This window comes from Orcinus orca, chromosome 8 (assembly GCF_937001465.1).
Source record: "Orcinus orca chromosome 8, mOrcOrc1.1, whole genome shotgun sequence".
Taxonomy (NCBI): domain Eukaryota; kingdom Metazoa; phylum Chordata; class Mammalia; order Artiodactyla; family Delphinidae; genus Orcinus; species Orcinus orca.
The window spans coordinates 56,372,574-56,386,688 of NC_064566.1; the positions used below are offsets into that span (position 1 = coordinate 56,372,574).

At 48.7% G+C, this 14,115-nt stretch overlaps 1 protein-coding gene across 1 annotated transcript in view; it reads right to left on the reverse strand.

The window, feature by feature from the left end:
• Positions 1-14,115, reverse strand: part of TENM4 (teneurin transmembrane protein 4) — a 757,305-nt gene that overhangs the window by 509,143 nt on the left and 234,047 nt on the right. The window contains exon 4 of the mRNA XM_049713625.1: positions 4,838-4,939. Coding sequence (XP_049569582.1) covers positions 4,838-4,847 — 10 coding nt within the window. The 5' untranslated portion in view covers positions 4,848-4,939. The remainder of the gene's footprint in view (positions 1-4,837; positions 4,940-14,115) is intronic.

The window sequence follows — 14,115 nt, forward strand, 5'->3', positions numbered from 1 at the left end:
TGCTGTGTTGATTAGATAACATGGTGAAGGCCTAGCACACAGTGAGTGCTTGCTTAGCTGTTAGTTTCTTTCCTCCTCCTTTTCCTCATTTCCCCGTCTCTTCTAGATCACTGACATGACTTTATTTGCTAGTGAATTTGAATGGGTAGTGGATGACTTTTATCTGCCCGTTGATGACTACAGGCCTCTGCACATGTAAATTTTATACCATCAAGTCATCAATGCCTGTGCAAAACCTTTCAGTGGCTTCTCATTTCTTAAACAAGAATAACAGAACATCCCAGCTTCTCTGCCTGGCATCCTAAGCCTGCCAACAGGAGGGCTCAACCTCCCAACACTCTTCCATGGCAATGCTCACCCTAGTGGCACCCACCAGGGTGCTGGGTGGATGGTTCATTTTGAGCTAATATTTGTATATGGTGTGAGGAAGCGGTCTCACTTCATGTTTTTGTATGTGGATCTCCATTTGTCCCAGCACCATCTGCTGAAGAGATAAGCACCTCAGTGTCTCTGAGCCGCAATCACCTCATCTCTAAAACAAGCTTGGAAAGACCACCTTGTAGGGTACTGTGAGCCCTCAATGAGATAGAGAGAAAAAAGTGAGCTAAGAGGGGTCCCTGGCACACAGCAGCCAGCCAATGCCTGTAACTGAAGAAACAGACAATGGATTAGGAAGTACTCTGAGACATTGGTCATCCTTACTGCAACGGGGCCAGAGCTCTCCTATCCCTAAAGATTTTTCACATTCACAGCCCCATGTGCTTGTCACAAGAACCTGTGCCATCCTGTGGAGAGTGGTTTGCAACCCCCCTTCCCAAGAACCCGATCATCTTTTCTTCTTCCTTTCCCTCATTTTCCTCCCTTAATTTCTACCTTAATTTTTGCGTTAAATGCTCTTGGTCTTAATTAACTAATCAATTAAAATTTGGTAGCCCACTCACATCTTTTTTGGCAAGGTGGCGGGAAGGCATGAATGAACGAATGAGTCAAGCAAAGAAAAGGCCCCTCACTTAAAGTCAGAAGAGTGAAGCCCCTGAGCTAAAGTGATGTACAGGCCACCCCACACGGAGGTGTCGGCGGCGGGCCTGTGTGATGCTCCCTCCAGCTCAGCGCTCTCTATGTGCCCCCACTCCCCCTCCCACCCTGGAGAGAGACTGAGCCTTTTAAATCACATCTCCCTCCTCCACGGTGTTTGCAACACCTCCCAATTTAGTTTCTCTCTGAATTTCATTAGTGTCCCATTTGCCTCATCTTCCTGATTTCCGAGGCAGGTGTTGAGCAAGAGGCGACTCAGTTGGCAATGAGGGCTCCTGCCTCCTGACTGAGGGTGAGGGAACCTGCAGAGGAGAAGGACAGGGCCCCTGGGCTGCAATTCCCGGAGTGCTCTGGTCCACTCAGCTCAGGCCAACAAACAGTAACTGGGCCCTACCTGCGTGCCAGGCACCAGGGGCTTACAGATGAGGATCTGTGGTTGCCCGGGCCCATGGGGATGGGGGGGACAGTGCCTGTGCGATGCGCTGCAGGGGCGTGGCCCTGCTGGGCAGGCAGAGCACTTGCTACATTCCAGGCAGTGTTCCAGGTGTAGGAACCCTGTGGGGAACAGCACAAAGTAACTTCCTGCCTTCATGGAGCTTACATTCCAATGGGGAAGAACAGAAAACAGACAATTAAATTTATAGAGTAATATACAATGTGTTAGGTGGAGATAAATGCTACCTAGAAACACTGAAACAGAAGAGGGGCACAGAAAGACCCAGAGAGTGAGGACCGCCTTCCATTCTCACCTCCTCTATAGCCACTTTTGCTCACGCTGGTGGCCTCCTGCTTCTCCTTGAGCAGCAAACACACTGGTTTGCTGATTCAGCCGCATCTGTGCTTTGCTCCCTTGGACGGTGACCTGGAGATCTATTTACTGCTGTTCCCTCTGCATGAAGAATTCTCTCCAAGACTGGAAAAAGGCTTCTATGACTTATGCTTTGAGGTGGGAGTGTGTTTACGGTTCAAGGAAGAGCAAAGAGGCCACTGGCATGAGTGAGGAATGGGGTTGGCAGGGAAAAGGGGCCGGGTCAGGTGAGTCCTGGTGGGTCAGGGTTAGGCCTGTGGCTTTTCCTCTACATGAGCTGGGGAGCCATTAGCGGGCTCTGAGTCGAAGAGTGATCTGATCTGATTGATGTCTTAACAGACGCCTCTGTGTCAGATCCTGGGAGGGAAGGGTGGCAGCAGAGCCCCCTGAGGAGGCCACTGTAAGAATTCAGGTCTGAGATGGTGGCTTGGGCAGAGTGGGGACAGAGGAGGTGGTCACACGTGCTGAGGAGGGGAGAAAAGTGATGAGGTCAGTGTAAATGTAGCACGAAGTGCGAGGGGAGGGCAGGGGGGCGATGAGGCCAGAGAGAAAAGGGGGACCATTCCCGACAGACGAACCCACCAGTGCCAAGGCTCAAATTCAACCCCATCCTGCCAGGCTCAGATCCTACTACCTATGTTTCTGCATTTCTTCTCTCTCTCATTGCAGGTGAGTTCAAGAAGCCTTGCTCTGGGCCCAGCTCTCTGGGTGGGGATGAGCGACCCCGTCTCCAGGCTCCAAGAGGCCCCTCTGTCAGAGCTGAGAGCTGCGTTCACATGTAACACCATGGGATGTTGGGGGAACCAACGAGACAAAGGCCCTGGATGGGGGGATTTAGAGGAGACCACATTTCTTGGGTTTAGATGCAGTGGAGGAGGAGATTCAACTTTTAATTTTAACAGTCACATCCTCCTTACAAGTGAGCATGGATGGGGCTGAAGAGTTTACCTCCAGCCCAATCATCTTTCCTTGCTGAGTGAACCTCAGTTTTCTTATCTTAAAAATGGAATTGTGGGGCTTCCCTGGTGGCGCAGTGATTGAGAGTCCGCCTGCCGATGCAGGGGACACGGGTTCGTGCCCCGGTCCGGGAGGATCCCACATGCCGCGGAGCGGCTGGGCCCGTGAACCATGGCCGCTGAGCCTGCACGTCCGGAGCCTGTGCTCCGCAATGGGAGAGGCCACAACAGTGAGAGGCCCGCGTACCGCAAAAAAAAAAAAAAAAAAAAAAAAAATGGAATTGTAAGAACTACCTCTTGGGGTTGCGGCAGTTCGATGAGATGCATCAGTCAAGTACTCGGCACAATGCGTCAGTAAATGTGACCTAGTTTACCTGTCCCTCTCTATGAAAGGCAAACATCTTAACAGGTGTCCTCAGAGAACCACTATGTCTCCACTGCCGAGAATTTATCCAAGTTTGTAGTTATAAACATTCATCGGGCTGAGAGCAGAGGCTTCCTTCGTTGTTGTTTTTGTTCCCTGTTATATCCTGAGAGTCTAGCACGGTGCTGGGCCTTTTTGTCAATATTCAATATGTCTCTGCTGAATTGCTAAATAAATGACTGAATCAGAGGTTATGAATGATCTAGGTTCTGGTGCTTTTTAGCTGGGAGACCTCAGACAAGATAATTAACGTCTTTGAGTCAAAAAAATAAATTACTGATAATCCCTTTAGAATGTGTTAATATTATTAGGTCCGAATATGAGTTATTTGGTAGGTACACCAGATTAAAACAACTAAATGAAATGTACAAAAAAAAAAATTCTCTGAGTCTCAGTTATCTTACCTGTAAAATGGAAATCATAATATCTACTATGGCAGAAGCAGTTACTGCGCATCGAATATCCACATTTCCCAGAGGCCTAGAAGTCAGGCAGGACCACGGGACTAGTTTTGGCCCACCGGCTGCGTGTCACTTCTGGGCCAAAGCGTTTCAGAGACAGTGCCTAACCTTCCGACTACCTCTTCCCCTGCTGCGGAGACCAAGGTGGCCACTTGTTCCCGAGGCTACACCTAAAACACGGCAGAGCTTTCATCAGGCTGGCCTCTGAGTCACTAGGTAGAGCAGAGCCCTCCACCTCCCCGGGTTAGAGCAAGAAATAAACCACTGTGTTAAGCCACTGAGATCCTGGAGTTCATTTATTACTGCAGCATTAACTGAGCCGAGACAGACTCAGACTTCTACCCTACGAGATTGCCCCGAAGATAAAAAGTGCTTGGCTCTTAGTAGGTTTTCAATACAGGGCTCACTCCCTGGGTCCTGCTCCTTCCTCGGCTTCTGTAGCCTTCCTCATGACCCAGACTCTATGTACGATTCTCCCTCTCAAGCCAGAGAAGAAACATGGCAGACGGAACAGAGAGAACATTCTCTCTGCCGTGTTTCTTCTCTAGCTTGAAACATCCTTCTACTTCCCCCCAACCCCCCAAGTGTGTTCTGTTTTTGTCATTGCACAGCAGTATAAGAAAAGCCTCTGGAGAGCCATTCTGGCCAGCTGGACCTGGTCCCTGGACTGCCTGTCCTCTGGGCAGCCGCCCACTGACCTGCTCCTACCTCATTCCCAGCTATGCCTCTGATCCCACTCCAACTCAGTTTGAAATGTAACCACCACACTCTGGACCCCGCCCTTGGTGACCTGGGCCCCAGAATGACTCTCATGGCCACTGCGGCCTCTGTGGGCCCGGACCTGCACGGTGCTTGCCGGCTGCCAGCTCCCCCATCACATCCTCACTGGATGGCTGGCGCATGCCTGTCTGTCCGCCCACCATACTGGCTGCTGGCTTTGGCTTCCAGCAGCCACCAGTCCTGCTACTGCATCCGCTTCCCGAGAAAGCCACCTCCACCCCGGCCTGACCTTCTCCACTCCCCTTGTGGCTTAGTGGCAAAAGCCTTCAAACAGAAAGTACGCCTCTTTTCAGATTCCAAGATGACATTTCTCATCAAGACCGCAGGTTTGCAGTCGATGATGCAGAAAATCACAGCAGACAAGGGGACTGACCTGGCTCCATGTCAGCATGTTCTGAAGAGTCAGCAGTGTCCGTGGGCCCTGCAGCCCTCTCTCCGGGGCCATCGGATCCTGGAGGATGAGACGGGATCCTTTCTGTTAAAGCAGAGAACACAGACCCAAGTGAGCGAGGTGGCAAGGTGTCCTTGACCCGGCCTCACAGATCTGTCCCTGGCAGTCAGGGCAAATGCACAGCAGTAGGGAGAGGGGGCTTGTTACTGGTCCCACAGCCATGAAAAGAAGCAAGTGGGGTCCCAGGCACCCTGGGAATCCCACACAAACGTACTCTCTGCAACCTTCCTTTCTTCTCCCATCTCATCTGGTCTTGTCTGACAGCCATTGTTGACATCTTTCCTCAAGCTGACCAAACCCCTCAAGGGCAGGGACTGCAGATCGGTCCTCTTTACAACCCAGGCAAAGGCAGCTTGGAGCAAAGTAGAGTGTTCCGTGAAGGACTGCCTGTACGCTGTGACGGGGGTGGGGAGCGTGTGGAACATGTGGCCGAGGCACTGGCCCCTGCAACGGTTCTACCATTGATTCACTGGGCAAATAAATACATCACTGAACCTTTTGAACCTTAGTGTCCTGCCCTATAGGATGGGCCCATCTTCCCTGTGATCTACCGTATGGGAGTACTGGGAGTCACACAGGCAGAATTCCTTCCACACAAGAGCCTGGCCCTGGCCCACTTGCTTATCACTCTGCAAACCTCTAGCAAATCACTTCCCCTCCTTGAGCCTCTGTCTGAAAGAGAAAAATTCTGAACTAGGCTACTTGTCAGGTCCTTTCGGCCCCTAGAATTCTGTGACAATGTTGATTCATCTCTGCACCTCCAGTGCCCAAGGAGATATCTGTACACAATAAAGGTTTGTGAAATGAATAAAAGAAAGCCTATCTCACTCAAAAGAAGAGGGTGGAGAGGCTGAAAGGTTGTAAGCCATTTGCCTTAGGTCATTGCAAAAGGAGGAGCTGGGATTTGATCGCAGGTCCTCACATACTTAGGTCATTGCAAGAGGAGGAGCTTTTTATATAAAAGACACTCTAGGCTAAAGGACAATGCATGAAGGATACATTTAGGCATCTGAGGTAAAAAGTCATTGTTGGAGAAATTCCCTGAATACCTATTTGCCAAATATACCCAGGAGCCTAGCTAAGAAGACATTACTGTCTATCATAAGGTGAGCAATGACTGGCAATCGTCATTAAAGACAAAATTCTCCTAGCTGTGAGATTTTGCTAGTTTCATCTGCATTTCCTGATTCTTTATTGTAAATTCTCATTATTCTAAACAGAGTGACTATATTAGGTGGGAACATTCGCCAGCCTCTGCCCAAGTGCAGAGTACCCCTTCCCTCGGGGGTTAGGCTCCCGAACACCCCCCAGGTAGAAGACCTGATGGGCCGAAAGAGAATCAACAAGACAAAGTTTAGAGGTAAACCTAGAAAAGTCCTGATAAATCATGCTATATTCACTAAAATAAACAATTGGCAGTACACTCCATAGGAGATGACTATCATTTTATTGAGCAGTAATAGTTATTGTGCCCTTAATTTCTATTTACTACGCCTTGTTCATTATCAGTTTACTCTCCAAAATTTCACAGAGGAGCAGGAAATTGTTTTACTGTAACAATGGACATGGTAAGAGGCCCTTTCTCTTGTGTAAGGGCCTCTCCCCATATGCCCAGAGCCTTGAGAATTTTAGGACTCAAAGCTGTTGGCTTTGCCCCCAAGGGTCCTGCTGGGGTCCCAGTCCTATCCTGTGACTTGGATGAAACATTCAGGGTCTTTCTCAAACCCCTCTCCTTTGTGCAGGTCACACAATTCCCCTCTGCCTCCACAGCTTCAGGCCAAAGCTTGTGCTTTGGGCCGTCATCCGTGTCTCATTTGATCCAAGCCACCCCCGCCCCTTTAAGAAGCTGCGGAACTGCAGTTCTACCCCTCTTCCACCATCTTTGCCACGCTTCCAGGGAAAGCCTCAACTCCTTTTCTTCTATTTACGTTTATTTTCAAGGTGTATCCCTGAATTCCCTCTGTTTCAAGGTACAGTCATCACGTGGCACATGCAGGAGGACTGGTTCCAGGACCCCCTCGTGGACACCAAAATCCATGGATGCTTATATAAAACGGTGCAGTATTTGTATAAAACCTACACACACCCTCCCAATATACGTTAAATGACCTCTAGATTACCTATGATACCCGATACAAGGTAAATGATATGGAAGTAGTCGTAAATACAATGTAACTGCTACGTAAGTGGTTGCCAGTGGGGCAAATTCCAGTTTGGTTTTTGGAACTTTCTAGAAATTTCCCCCCCCCCCGAGTATTTTTGATCCGTGGTTGGTCGAATCCACAGATGTGGAACCCAATGGATATAAACAGCCGGCTGTACCTCCAATAAGCACCACATGACTGTTAATGAAACCCAAACTGGTAATGGAACCAAAATGCCCATGGGTTGGCCAAAGGTTTTAGAAGTATTATACTTCTGCCCTAGCACTTTGTGAAGGGAAATCCAGTTAGGTCGGAATGAGGGTGTATCCATTCCTTTACTTGTTCACTCACTCATTCATCTCTATGCTGAGTGTTAGGTGTGATTCAGGACACACCGGTGACTCAGAAGCAAACCACGCCCTCGGGAAACTCACAGGATGACAAGGAAAATATGACAACACGGCCACGGGGAATGGAAATACTTGGCAGTTTTGTAAGTGGATACAGAAAAAAACAGTGAGAGGAGGGAGGAATGGAGAGGCCACCCTGGCTGACAAATCAGGGTCACAGCATACCGTTCAAGCCCAGCCTTGCACCAGAGATAGTGTCAGGTGGGGTGGCATAGGCACAGGGCAGGGCACTCGTGTGAGGAAGGACGTCACAGGAGGAGAAAGCGTGACAAAGGATGAGTGCGGGCTGTGTGGAGGGAAGCAGAGGATATCACACCTGACAGGGGACATGGACCCCAGTGAGCAGGGCCCTGCAAGCCAAGGCAGAGAAAGTAGCCATTATTCAATGAGCGATAGAGAGGCACCGAAGGCTTTGGAGCAGAGACGGGATGTAATTGGAGATGCGCTGTAGGAAGATGGATCTGGCAAGCTTGCACAGTTTGAGCTGGAAGGGGAGGGAGCTAATTGTTTGCCAGGCACTGGGCAGAGTGTTCAGTGCTGGTACATATTTGATCTCAGTTAACCTTCTAAACAACCATAGGAAGCACACCTATTCCTTCCAGACGAGAAAATGAGGCTTTGGGGGATTTCAGCAGCTTGCCCCTAAGCCCCCAGCTAGGAAGCGGTGGAGACGACATCTGGATCCTGTGTTTTCCCTTTCCAGGTGAGCCTTAAAGCATGCTGTGACCCTGCACAGACACGTACACCGGACCCCCCAGTACACCTTCTGCTCCCAGCATACCTCCCACCCGCCCCAGGATGGGGGGAAGCAGGATATTTCCTGGGCTGCCCTTTGAGAGGCTCAGATGGAATTAAGTGCCAAGGGCCTTTGCTCCTGCTCGCTTTCCCCAAAGTGACCCCAAATCAAGCAAAAAAGACAATACCTTGACTTGGGTCCGAAACAACATGGACTACAGTCTCTTGCAGAGAATTTCAAAGGTAGCGGGAGACCACACTCCTCTCTTATAAGGAATGCTTGCTCTGTCTTTCCCTTCTCAGCTAAGCTTCACAGGAGCAGTGGACCCAGGAGCCCAGGGGAACATATTTCAATACCCAAGACTCTGCTGGGCCATGGAGGATGTAAATGAAGAACCCAGCATCTATGGGCTGACTTCACTGTTTGGGAGAACTGCCCAGAGGACTCGATGGACTCCACCTGCAGCCTGGAGACGATGATTATGATTCCCTCCCATCAAGATGCCTGCTGCTAAAACTTGTTTTTTTTCAGGGGAAAAAAAAGATTTCCTCATTCTAAGTACGGGACATGGTGATGGCTGTACTGTGCACCTGACAATCGAGGGTGCAGGCTTTCTTCGAGGAAGCCTGGCACAGTGGCATGAGCAGCGACTTTGGAAGCAAATAGGGTGGGTCTTAATCACACCCCACCGGGTTACCAGCTATGTGGTTTTGGGCAGGCCATTTAGCTCCTTAAATTTCCTCATTATTAAATGGGAATGATAACAAGGGATTAGAGAGACTAAGTGCCAGGCACTTGGTACATACATAAGAATGTGTAATGATTTCTTCTTGTCTTTATGTTCAACATTCTGGCTTCACTCTCCCAGTGAGGTTGCTCTCCTCCTCACAAAGTTACCAACTGAAGAAATGGATATTTGGAGAAAAAAATGCTGCAGCTATAGCAGGTTGTTCATACCCTTGACCTAGCGCTTATTACCAGTGTCTCAGAATTATTTGTCAACACGTCCTTCTCCTCCACCAGACTGGAACCTTCTTGAAGACGCTGACCACAGTGGCTTCAATTCCCGGCACACAGATGTCCCGTTCTACCTTAGTTCCGTTAGATTGAGGCCCAAGCAAACCACACCGTCTGCAGTTCTTCTGGGATTTTATTTTCCCAGCCTGGTTTGAAGAGTGACTTCCAAGCAACGCCTTCAAGAGCAAATCCAATCCTCTGAAAACCATCTCCTTAGCATGGAATCATTAGCATGGAATGCTTCACCTTGTTACTCTGCTAAGACCTTTGGTTCCTAATCCGAGTCCATTACATGTGCCAACATATTCAATAACATCTCAATAATGCCAAACCTCCCGGGTCTCTGGACAGAATCGGATGAGGTTGAGAGAGCTGGGGTCTAACAAGATACCAGAATGGTGCATAGCAGACGGGAAGGAGATGAAGCATTAAAACTAGATTCAAACCCTGGCTTGTACAGTTGGGACAGCCCTGTGTAGTGCCTGGGATGGGGATACATGCTCAGCAAAGGTTCATTCCCTTCTCTTCCTCTGACTCCAAAGAAAAGCAAAGCCATGAAACTTGTTTCAAGCAAACGGGGAGAGAAGAGAAGATTCGCCACGTTCCTGAGTCCACTTAGAAAATTGATTTTTTTTTTAAGCTTTTCTCCCTGAGGACTGAAGGAAGCAGGTTATTTCATTTTAATTATGGTTGCTCCAGCTGCCACTTGTGAATCGCCAGACCAATTTTCAGATTAAAAAGAAAAACACACATACACACCCCCAAAGACAAACTCACCGACAGAATCTACTACGTTCGCAGAAGGACACCTCCTTCAGAGAGCACATCCAGAGGGCGGAGAAATCTGGACTGTCCTGCTCGAGACACTCAGGTCCAGGCAGAAATCCCTGGACGTGCTCACCACCTGCCTCCCCTCCCACATCGCCTCCTCTCGGCCCCCAGCGTCCAAGCCCAGCTGGTGAGCCACACAGCAGCATAATGGAATGTTTCATGTCGAGCAGCTGTGCACTTTTAATGCACACAGGGGGAAATAAAGGCAGCAGATGGTTTTATGTAATCTTCCTGTGAATTTTTCACTGGGTATCCTCATTCACGAAGGCCTGAGAGAGTTTTTTTTTACAGGACCTCCATGGGTCCAGTGAGCCAGCCCCAGACTTGGGGGCCGGTGAGGATGGGTCTCTCATGCAGGGAAGGTGGGTGGAGCTCATTTGCCGTTTTCTGGCCCATAGGCTGTATCCAGGTTTCCACTCAGTATTCTCCTGTGTGGTTCTCCCCCTGTGGCCTCCCCAGCAGCTCTCAATGTTAGCCACGGCAGATGATGGCTCATGAATCCTTCACAGGTGAGCTGCCCAAATCCGCACCACATGCGGATTTTTCTTGCAAAGGATTGAGGCGGATCCATGCTATTGCAGGGACCTTTGTCAGGGAGAATATTGGGTGGAACAGATGGGGGCATCAGCGTTCAGCTGCCTGAGGGTAAGACAAAAGAGACCCAGACAAAGATCATCTGCTTACGGCGATGCAGAAGAACTCTGCCTATAAGAGGTGGCACAGAAGCAAGCACAGGGTGGGGGGTAAACAGTTCTCGGGCACTACAAAGCAACCTGCTGATGTCTGTGGAAGCAGTGGAAAGTTTTCTCCGTTTTCTGAATCTTGCTTTTACTGCACCAATGTTCACCTTTAAGCCCTTCAAGCACACCATCAAAAATTCTGCGATTTGGGCTTCCCTGGTGGCGCAGGGTTGAGAGTCCGCCTGCCGATGCAGGGGACGCGGGTTCGTGCCCCGGTCTGGGAAGATCCCACATGCCACGGAGCGGCTGGGCCCGTGAGCCATGGCCGCTGAGCCTGCGCATCCGGAGCCTGTGCTCTGTAATGGGAGAGGCCACAACAGTGAGAGGCCCGCGTACCGCAAAAAAAAAAAAAAAAAAAAAAAAAAAGAGAGAATGAAACCCTTTGTTGTTATAAGTCACTATGATTTGGGGGTGATGTGTACCTAGCATTAACGAGCTGATCTGACAGATTCATGGGTGCTATGAGAATTGTCGTATTCTTTTTTTTAATTGAAGAATAGTTGCTTTACAATATTGTGTTAGTTTCAGGTGTAGAGCAAAGTGATTCAGTTATATAAATTCATTTTTTTCCGATTCTTTTCCATTATAGTTTATTCTAAGATATTGAATATAGTTCCCTGTGATATACAGTAAATTCTTGTTTATCTATTTTAAATATGGTAGTGTGCATCTGTTAATCCCAAACTCCCAATGTATCCCTCCCTCCGCTTCCCCTTTGGTAACCATAAGTTTGTTTTCTATGTCTGTGAGTCTGTTTCTGTGTCGTAAATACGTTCATTTGTGCTGTTTTTTTAGATGGAATTGTCATATTCTTGAAGGACCCTGCCTCCCTGGCCATCACTGATTGGTTCAAGGCTGTGTGCCTTAGTAAAGCCAGATGAATCACAGTTGTGGGGGAGAGCAGAACCTGGTCAACGCTGGACCAGTTGGAATTCTTCCCTGGGATTTTTGAAAACAGGAAGTGAAGAAGAATGCAGTCTCTAGTAGTGACGACTGTAAGATACAAAAATCTGCTAGCTATTGGTGGCCATGTGAGTGTTACGGGTTGAATTGTGTCCTCCAAAAAAGGTTATGTTGGCATACTAGCCCCCATGCCTGAGAATGGGACCTTACTTGGAGATAGGTTCTTTGCAGAGGTCATCAAGTTAAAATGAGGTTACTGGGGTGAGCCCTCATCCAATATGGCTTGTGTCCTTATAAAAAGGGGAAAATTTGGACACAGAGAAGATCAGAGTTATGCTGCCACGAGCCAAGGAACTACCAGAAGCCATGAGAGAGGCCTGGGGTAGACCCTTCCCTTCAGAGGGAACACGGTCCTTCTGACACCTTGATCTTGGACTTCTAGCCTCCAGAACGGTGAGACGAGGAATTTCTGTTGTTTAAGCCTCTCAGTTGCGGTGCTTTGTTATGGCAGCCCTGCAAACTAACACGGAAAAAATAGGGAGAGCTGGTTTGCAGGGAGAGAAAGAAGCTCACAAGTATAAGAGAAGTGACCAGAGCAGCAAAAAGAAACAGAACAAATCTTAACAGAATTAGAAGTGTGAACCCAATTCCACTGCATCGCTGCATTTTCTCTGGCTGCAAGGTTCGACTCCTTGGATTTGACGAGGCAGTCGTAAAAGTCCCTCTGTTTTGAGTAAGTTGATTCTGAGGTTTCTGTCACTTTGAATCGAGAGTCCTAAGCAGCACTGTTATTAATATTTAATCATTATCATTAATGTTAAGAAAAGAAAAGAAATGTAGGTGGCTCCAAGCAGTGCTGAACTGACCAGAATGGTGACGGATGGACAAGCAAGCCCACCGCTTCCAAATGCTGTCCAAACATGTCCCAGGAAGAGACAGGGTTCCCTCCTGTCTGGGTACGACAGCTTTCATATATTCACACAGATTAATCCTCTTGCTGTTTTCTTTAATCCAGTAACAGCCAGAATAAAATCTGAAAAGGATTTTCTTCTGCACAGTTATGCCTTTCTTCCCAATCCAAACACAACTGCGTGCCTGGCCCCTTGAAATGCTCCAAAACAAAACAAGTCCAGCCCAAATCCCTCATCTCTTTTCATGTTATTTTCTTGGCTGCACAAACTTAGGGGCCTTTGTTTCTTCTGCTCTGCCCTTGGACGCTTCCTGTCCACATTCCCCTCTGTGTGACCTCCTACGTCAGCAGCAAGGGCTCCAAGCTAGCAGGAGAGAGGCAGTCAGAGGGAAGGCAGCTTGGAAAGTATTCACCATCCTGGACAAGAGCTGAGGTCCCCTGAAGCAACTCACCAGCCCTCTGGAATAACCAGTGCACACGGGCCCTCCAGGGCAGAATGTGGCTGCATAGCGGGGTCTGGCTTATGAGTTTGCTCTTGTAGAATAGAAGATAATCGTTCAAGCTGTCCTTGAGCCTCTGGGGCTGCAACCATTGTAAGAATAAGCGGAATCATTCTACCTTGACGATCCCACAAAAGAAGAGAGAAACGGCTCTCCTCCAAAGGACTAGGGACAGCAATTATCCACATGAGCAAGATTTGATGACTGCAGAGATTACAGAGCTCACTGCCCTGCCCCAAAGTAAAGGAGGATCCTGGTTTTTTTCCACATCTGTTCAATCCAGGAGAACAAGCAAGAATATGATGCCTGTATCAAGCTGCCAGCTGTCTTGATGAGAGAAATTAGAAAAAAAAAAAGCAGTTTTCTGGGAGGGGTGAGGGCCAACTCAGCCTTGAACAAAGAGGGTGGGGAGGGTGAGAGGACTGAATGGATGCCGTGTCCTTCGTTTGTTTGCTCTCAGGCCCCTTCCCCACACTTGCTCCTCTGCTCTATCTCATGGGGAACTGCAATGCTCAGAATCCTTTGCTCACTGGCTTCTGGACAGGTGGGCTTATGAATGGAGGACCCTGGCAGCAGATTGGAGGTAAGAAGAAGAGAGAAGCGAGGGTATCTCTCCCTCTCTTGCTTGTTTTAGACAGCATCCCTGGCAGTGGCCACATAACATCTGTCGCTTCAGGTCCTGACCCTGTAAAATGGTTCTGTCTCCTGCTGGATTGTCCCAGCTTTGGGGCTCTAGAAACATCACCTGCTCTCATTGTACCTCCAGGTCTAGGGGTGATAGTGGTTCCCTGTTCTTGTTGATCTCTGGGATGACTCAACTTGTACTATTTAGCTTCTTAGCCATTGAATTAACTGTGCGGCCAACTCCCTCTATTAAATTCCCTCTGTTGAAAGACCTATGGTGGTTTCCATTTCCCTGCCTAGACTCTGATGGATAGAGGTGCTGAGAAAGAATCTGCAGATGGAAGTGCCACTCTGCAGCCTCGAGGACAATGAACGCATGAAGCCT